Source organism: Meleagris gallopavo, chromosome 4 (assembly GCF_000146605.3).
Source record: "Meleagris gallopavo isolate NT-WF06-2002-E0010 breed Aviagen turkey brand Nicholas breeding stock chromosome 4, Turkey_5.1, whole genome shotgun sequence".
Lineage (NCBI taxonomy): Eukaryota > Metazoa > Chordata > Aves > Galliformes > Phasianidae > Meleagris > Meleagris gallopavo.
The window spans coordinates 55,518,220-55,526,364 of NC_015014.2; the positions used below are offsets into that span (position 1 = coordinate 55,518,220).

At 49.1% G+C, this 8,145-nt stretch overlaps 1 protein-coding gene across 1 annotated transcript; it reads left to right on the forward strand.

Annotated features, from left to right (window-relative positions):
• Window positions 1-6: 6 nt before the first annotated feature.
• LOC104910813 (zinc finger protein 7-like) lies at window positions 7-7,804 on the forward strand. The gene is made up of 5 exons (XM_031553173.1): window positions 7-329; window positions 2,879-2,952; window positions 3,145-3,271; window positions 3,886-3,984; window positions 4,095-7,804. Exons 2-5 carry the CDS (start codon window positions 2,938-2,940, stop codon window positions 5,273-5,275), a joined length of 1,422 nt encoding a protein of 473 aa, XP_031409033.1. The 5' UTR covers window positions 7-329; window positions 2,879-2,937; the 3' UTR covers window positions 5,276-7,804.
• Window positions 7,805-8,145: the final 341 nt, after the last annotated feature.

Consider the following 8,145-nt stretch of genomic DNA (forward strand, 5'->3'; position numbering starts at 1 on the left):
GCCGCGCTGTGCCGGGGCCGGGGACTCCGGGCCGCGGGCTCCCCTCGCCGTGCGGAAGGGTTCCTTCTCCGGGGTCCCGTTTCGGGATCGGCAGAGCGGCGATCTCTTCAGGAAGGTGCCGGGACCGGGCGCTCTCGAGGAGGGCCGGCAGAACTGAGCGCTCGACGAGCGCCGAACCGAGGGACGGGACGCGCCCCGCTGGAGAACGGGCGCGGAAAGGGCTGCTTCCAAACGCCTGATGCAGCGTGGCCGGGACTGCATTTCTCCCCCAGACCTCAGAGATTAAATGACCTCGCTCCTTAGCTCTGCATGTACGGACCTCCGTGCAGGTAACTCCCTTCGCTCTTTTGTACACCACCTTGTGTTTATTCTCCGAGGGGATCCAGCAGACGAGATGGTCTTGGGGCACTTTTCATGTCGCCTTTTGTTCGGCTGCTGATTTGCAGAATCAGACTCTGTAACGCGGAGTGAGCTTATAAGGCAGCCACGTTTATTCAACGGGACGCCTATCGTTGGGTACACGGGGGTAATTCCTCCTAACATGCACACCAACAAGCAAGAGCGGTGCAAATTTGTAAAGCAACCTTGTGCATTCTCAAAACATGTCCTGGAATTTAGTTACAAATTCATTAATTTTCTGGAAACTCATAGGCATGCTGCATCTCCCCTTGACGCACGCGTGGTTCATAGCGGGGGTCTTCCTCTGGTGGTCGTGGGGATGAAGTTAGGAGTCTTCCTCTCTTTGAGGCTTCATCTTTAGCCTAGCTTTGTGTTCAACTGTCAGAAGTAAACTGGTTCGTACTGTAGGAAATATCCAAATAATTTTCCAGGACGGTTTCTCTGATAAAGCAGATTTTATTGGAATTGCAATGGCGGGCGTCCTGCAAGCAGGAGAGCACCCAGAAAGCAGCGTTACATCTTTTATCCCCTATTGCCCGACGCTGATCTCTTTCTCTCCTGGTTCCTCCCTGGCTGAGTACTGCAGGTTCACAATCTTCTCGATGCTTCACTAAACATGCAAACACTGGACAAACAAAAACTTCTGCTGCCTAAGCGTAAATCTGTAGTTAATTAATTAACTTATTCCACACCTAATCACTATTTTGTGGATATCTGCTTGTCCTTCCCACAAAGATAAGGACATGGGAGAAAGACAGGGCAGATTTTGGTGCCTGCCTTCACATCCCAGCCTTCTCACGGAGTGAGGCAGTCCGGCCTTGTGGAGAGGCCCTGGCTTCTTTGATGTCTGCTAAATCTGTTCTTCTTTTGCTGGGACTTTCTTATCCTAACAGAACAACCCTACAGTGTGTTTTCTAATCCCTAACACTATACTCGTATTGTTTGGAGCGTTTAACAGCTATTGCAGTTTCGCAAGAAAGAATTAATCACATAATTCAGCAATTATGTTTCTAAAACATGCCGCTAACATATACAGTATTTGACTTCTTAGGCCAGCTATTTCTAAGGATAATTACAGAATATAAATGCATGATGTTCTACTTCTTCAAACCAATTGCCCTTTTTAATATGCAATGCAGAAGCAACATTCCATTCCCGCAGCGCTGACATTCCTTCATTCAGTGGCAGTTTGGCTGCATTGCTGCAGGTGAGTGCAGCTGTCACACAGCCAGCGGGTGCCTTCAGGCCCTGCACTGTCAGTGGGTGAGGGCAGCGGGGAAGGCGACTGACTCATTGCCATGCTTTGTTTGCAGGCGCCTCTCCATTGCAAACCTGCCTCCGGCAAGGAGCTGAGTTGGGGGAAGGGTGTCCGCTGGTCTCTCACTTTGCCCGTATTATACGGTAGTGATGCTGAGCAGCACCCTCCTGTTTCGGCATGAGCATCGCTCTGTGGCACCTCTTCAGCACGCAGGCTGGCTTCTGCTGTCTGCACAGTGCTCACACCAAGGGAAGGGGACCTGCCTTGCCCACCCCTTCAGCACGCACAGGGCGCTGCCTCCACCCCCTCCTGAGCGCATTGCGGTCCCCTCCCCCAGCACCAACCAACCACTTTCAGTCTTTGGCATCAAAGCTGTAAACGTTCACTCCCCTGTTCGTGCTTGTGTCTTCAGTGATGTCACCCCACAGTGGAAAATCTCACGGGGTTCTCATACAAACACAGCCTTTCCAAACAGACACCGGTACTGAAGAAACCAGTCGGTGGCTTCTTCAGGATGCAGTTCAAAGTCACCGATATTTTGGAGGGTGTCAGGACAAATGTTCTGGCGTTGCTCTCACAAGGAAATCCCTGCATTTTTCGTAAGGTGAGGAATGCAGATCAGCTGAAGATCTTTTGTGCCAGGCATGCACCATTAGGTGGAAGGAGTCCCCCGTGCATCCGGCTCTGAGAATAAAAGGATGCTTTCCATCACTCCAGACTGAGTCTGAGTGAGTTTCCTCACTGACCACTTTCCTGTATCAATTCTGATATCTGTTCTTTTTCTTTAAAGAAATGGCACAAAAGGAAGCCCCACATTGGTTTCTCCTTCTCTTTGGGGAACTTCCCCTGGTCAGAAGCTTACTTTAAGTAGATGTGTGCGTGAGAGAAAGGTTACGGATCCTGAAGACCAAAATAACGTCAGAAATTTCAGCTTGTGCCACAGCAGAAATTGGATATATGACACGTTACTACTGTCCTGTGTATGCAAAAATTGTAAGGGATGTGAGAAATACACCCATGACAGCCTCCCCATATCTGTGGGGCTTGGGATCAGTGTTTGAGCCAAAACAAGGCGTGCCAAGCTCATCCTTTTAAAACTAGAAACCCTCCAAATGATTTTCATGTCCATTTCTACTTGCAGGTGGGTTATGGTGGGCTGGGGTTGGACAGGGATTGCAGTGTTCCCTCAGAGCTCTCCTGCCATTTCTCTTGTCCCAGCAGGCTCCAGCTACTCTTCCGCCTTTCACCTGTGATGGACGCAGCCTGCAGGAGAGCAGGAGATGGCCTCATCTCAGGTCGGGGGGCCGGGGGAAGCAGCCAAGAAAGGCCATGGGGTGAGGGATGTGAATGCAGGGGGAGAGGGGGGTGGCCTCAGCCAGCATTTGTGTGCAGGGGCCAGAGAAGCGGCCGGGACGGGAGTTTCTCACCTCTGTGAGCTGCTTCTCTGGGCTGTGGCTGTTCCCAGCAAGGAGCCTCTTTGCTTGCAGGAGCCCGTGAGCTTTGCGGAGGTGGCCGTGTATTTCAGCAGGGAGGAGTGGGCGCTGCTGGACCCTGCGCAGCGAGCGCTGTACCGGGACGTGATGCTGGAGACGTACCAGTGCGTGGCCTCGATGGGTGAGGGCTTTGCTGCCTTTCCTCCTCGTTAGGGCACCTCTGGCTGTGCAGGGTGACCGTTCACAAGGAGAATGTTCAGTAATACCAATGCAGTTATGTACTAGCGCAGCAACAACAAAAGAAACAGATAAGCATGAGTTTCAGAAGGGATTGGAGGGTTCTTCACTGCTGAATGTCCCAGAGTCACTGCTGGCAAGCAGGCATCAGCCTGGATGGGGAGGATGAGCTCCCCGCAAACAGCCCTTGTGCTGCATTGCATGGTGCCACCAGCTCAGCACCCAGACAACTCGCAGGTTACTCCTGTAGCAAGATTTGCTTTTCAGTTCCATTTCAATAAACCTTTGTGAAACCGTGGTCATTGAGCAAATTGGAAAGAACATGAAACTTTGTAAAGGGATTTTGAAATAAGATGTCCCTGCATAATCTTCAGGCATGTTAAAGGTGTGCTGGGTTTGAAAGGAAGTCAGTATGTTTTCTTGCAGAGCCATTCAGTACTTGTTGTGGTTTCATAAGTGGGGAGGGACATGTAGTTGAGTGACTGGATAAGCAGCTGTGCCAGAATGATGGCAATGCTCTCATCTCTACTGTTTCTCTTACTGAATCTCTACTTCCAGCCCCCAAGCCCATTGTCATCTCCCTGCTGGAAGGAGGGGAAGACCTCTGGATCCCAGATATGCAGTCCCCAGAGGACGTGGCAGGAGACCTCAGACCAGGTGAGGTGGTGGTTTGCAGTTAGGAGGAGTTTGGGGCTGGCAAAAGCAATTTCTGGCTGGGCAAAATTTTAGGCACCATGTGCAATCTCTGAACTTTCTCTATCATCCAGCAGAAGAGATCTCAGATATAAAGGAGGATCTGCAGAACGGTGGTGTGGCCAAAAGGCATAGTGGCAGTGTCTCTGTGGGAGAAATCAGCGCTGATGTCCAAAGGAGCCTGGAGCAGGGAGAATACGTCAGGAAGCCACTGGGAAACCATCCAGGAAAGAGAGTGAGGAACCCCCCGGGCTGCAGCTCAGGTGAAGAGCGGCCTGAAGGCCTAAGAAGGAAGGAAGAATGCCAGGAGAAAATGCGGAATCCATCTGATGTGTCTGAGAAAAGCTTTAGGAGGTATTCCTGCCACGTTAACCATCATCATATACATCCTGGGATGAGACCATACAAGTGCTCTGACTGTGAAAAAAGCTTCATATTTAGTTCTGACCTCACTGTCCATCAGCGCATCCACACAAGAGAGAACTGCTTTAAGTGCCTTGAGTGTGGGAAGGGCTTCAGAAGCAGTCCTGATCTCATCTGCCACCAGCGCATCCACATAGGGGAGAGACCCTACAAGTGCCCTGAGTGTGGGAAGGGCTTCAGAATGAATTCCCACCTCACCTGCCACCGGCGCTTCCACACAAGAGAGAGAATTTACAAGTGCTCTCACTGTGGGAAGAGCTTCAAGTGCTGTGCCAACCTCAGCCGGCACCAGCGCATCCACACGGGAGAGAGACCCTACAAGTGCTCTCACTATGGGAGGAGCTTCAAATGCAGTTCCAACCTCATTCGCCACCAGCGCATCCACACAGGAGAGAGACCCTACAAGTGCCATGAGTGTGGGAAGGGCTTCAGAAGCGGTTTCAACCTCTTCCGCCACCAGCACATCCACAAAGGAGAGAGCCTCTATGAGTGCCCTGAGTTTGGGAAGAGCTTCAGAACCACATCTAGCGCCAGCGCATCCACACAGGATAGAGGCCCTTCAAGCGTCCCGAGTGTTGGCAGAGCTACAAAAGCATTTCTGACCTCAGGTACCACAAACGCACCCACGCAGGACGCAGCCCTTATAAGTACCCTGAGTCTGATAAGAGCTCCAAAATCCATTCTGACCTCAACAGCCACCAGCGCATCCACACAGGACAGAGACCACACAAGTGCCCTGAGTGTGGGAAGGCCTTTAGAAACAGTTCTTCTCTCTGTTCCCATAAGTATATCAACACAGCAGACCGACCGTAGCTGTGCCCTGAGTTTATGAGAAGTTTCAGAAGCACTTCCAGTCTCATTATCTGCCTGCACATCCACACAGGAGACAGCCTGCACGTGCCCTGAATAGCGCACACCTTTCCCTGACAGGTGAATGCATGGTTTAATCTAGTAGTGCCATGGTGTAGAGAGCGGGCAGCACTCGGTGTAATCAGTGTGTGAGCCCAGCAGGGAATGGTGCATGTGAGTGAGAGCAGAGAAATAGCAACTCTGTCCATGTTTGGGTACCTGACATTGCCTGTAGGTCAGATCCAGTCCCTCCAATTCCCTTGCTTCTGGATCTGTCTGATGAAATTCTACTTCCTGTGTCCTGAAATTTCCTGTTCACATCTCCACTACAAGTAGGAGAAATGATCTTTTAGGTCTTTTCCAACCTTGATGATTCTATGATTCTATGATTCTAAATGCTGCTTGGTGGCATTTTACTGCTATTACCAAGTCAAGTCACAAAAACTGTGACACAGAGATCTGAGGTTTCCTCAGTGAAGTACAGTTTCAACACCCCCTGAATCAGCCCTTTCCCCTTCAGTCTCGACCCCGGTAGGGTAGAAGAGAGCCCTCAGTGGAGAGAGGCTGTGTCCCAGCTGGAGTTACCAGGGAAGTACACTGTGTGCCCAGCAGGGAATAGTGAGTTCGTCATGCTTGAGGGTCGTGATTCCCTGTCTGGCACTCAGAGGAAATGCTCACATTTTCACTTGTGCTGATTGATGAGCCCACCCTGTTTTGTCTCCTGACCAGCGTATCTGTGGGTTTTCCCATGATTTTGTTGAACTGTGGGATCCGGGAGAGGACAGAACCAGGTGAAATGCTGAGGCCTGACAGTAGGTCCTGGATGAAAGGTGACCTACAGATCAACCTGACAACATCATAGCATATCTAATAGCTACAGCATTAATTGCACATGTAAGATGCCGTTTATCAATATTTTGCTATGTCAGTGTGAGTAGCTGTATTCTGGTGTTTATCTACAGAAGCTCTGTTATAATGCCTAATATGTAGTAATAGTGGTCAAATGATATCTGTTAATCACAAGGGACTTTGCTGCAATGTCTGTTACCCAGTGAAGCATGTTGCAGGGGGCCTGGACAGTCTTGCAAAGAGCCTGTGGTGCACCACAATAGAGAGCGCAACTCCCTTGGTTTCTGCTTGACCCCTGGCCAGCTTCTGGGGGGAAAACCAGTGTCAGAAAACCAGGTGTTTCACCTGACTGTTACGTAGATTTGTTTATTCAATGGTATAAAGGTGTGAGAAGCTGGAACAAATTTTTTGGCTCAAAGCTTGTTCAGCGGCATCCATCCCAGCCATAACCAGCTCGACAAGATTTTGGAGTCAAAGAGTTCCAAGGAAGAATGGGTATCCCCTCCGATCAAACTCCATTACCACAAAGTAGCTATAAAGCAGGTCAGTTTATCAGCACTGCACACACAGTGGGTGCAAATGGGGTGACCCCTCCTCGTTTGCACCCCATGAGGTAGAGGTTAAGAATATTTATAGGTACAAGTCATACCTATGCCACAAATAGGGGGGATGTTACATTTATTTTTGAGAGATTATTATCATATTCTCCACCCCCAGCCCAGCCCCTTTTAGAATGTATGCTGGTGGTATTCAGGGTTGTGGGATGAAGGCTCGGAGTCTTTCTCCTGTTGTTCTTTTTCACCTTTGGTCTGAGTTCTACCTAATTGCTGACTGTCTTTGTGGTTTATCTGTTACATTCTGTTGAATAATAACGTATCCTGGCCGGATGCAATCATCCCAGCCTTGTCATCCCTAGCTTTTACAACCCTGTTTTACAAATCTTGCCTCCCTTTATCTTCCTTAAGCAGTTCTGCAGGATTTGAGCAACTGCTTCCCATTTTTAAACAGTTTTAAAGAAATACATTCCACATCTTTTATATCAATTCCCCCCTTTTTCTATAACCTAGTGATCTTCTTTTTGGTAGATGATACCATTCTCTCCTAAGGATTTACGAAAATAAGCCCAGCTTTCCATCTTTTGGTGTATCTTATGCTGTTTCCACAAGTCATAACTTCCATCTGATTGTTTAAACATGCACAAGAAGCAACATAACATCCAAATATTTCAAGAAAGAGTAGGACTACACAAGCCATAAAGAATTGCTTTAGCCAGGCAAAATTTGGTAACCAACTTGTTAATCTGTTGCACAGTTCTTAACTCCAACTGCAGTATCATCCAAATAACTTGATGAATCACCTTAATTTGTTCCTATAGTTTATGCACAGCTGTTTTCATTCTGCTTCCCCTTTTTAAACAATTCTAAGACATTTGTTCCACATCAATTACGTCAGAACTGTGGCCATGCAATTCAGTGAGACGTCACGGGATCCCTGGTGGTGACAATCCCCACTCTGCAAAAATGTTTGCTAGAATTTCTCTCTTTACTATCACCAACTTCCCCATCTTCCCAGCATCCCTTAGTTGCACAGAACTTGTAATAAATCACAGAATCGTAGAATGGCCCAGGTTGGAAGGGACCTCAAGGATCATGAATCTCCAACCCCCCCGCTGCAGGTATGGCTGCCAACTTCCACATTTAATGCTAGACCAGGCTGCCCAGGGTCCCATCCAACCTGGCCTTGAACACCTCCAGGGATGGACAGGGCATCCACAGCCTCTCTGGGCAGCTATTCCACACCTCACCACTCTCACAGCAAAGAACTTCCCCCTGACATCCAACCTCAATCTTCCCTTCTTCAACTTTAAATCATTTCCCCTTGTCCTGCTGTTATCTAACTTTCAAAGAGTTCATTCTCCTCCTCTTTGTAGGCTCCCTTGAGGTACTGAAAGGCTGCAATGAGGTCACCCCATAGCCTTCTTTTATCCAGGCTGAACAAGCCCAG

Excerpts from the sequence above, each read along its gene's own strand:
- LOC104910813 (XM_031553173.1), top strand. Across the intron at positions 3,272-3,885 it reads CCAGTGCGTGGCCTCGATGG|CCCCCAAGCCCATTGTCATC; the intron begins GTGAGGGCTTTG and ends CTCTACTTCCAG. Across the intron at positions 3,985-4,094 it reads GGCAGGAGACCTCAGACCAG|CAGAAGAGATCTCAGATATA; the intron begins GTGAGGTGGTGG and ends TCTATCATCCAG.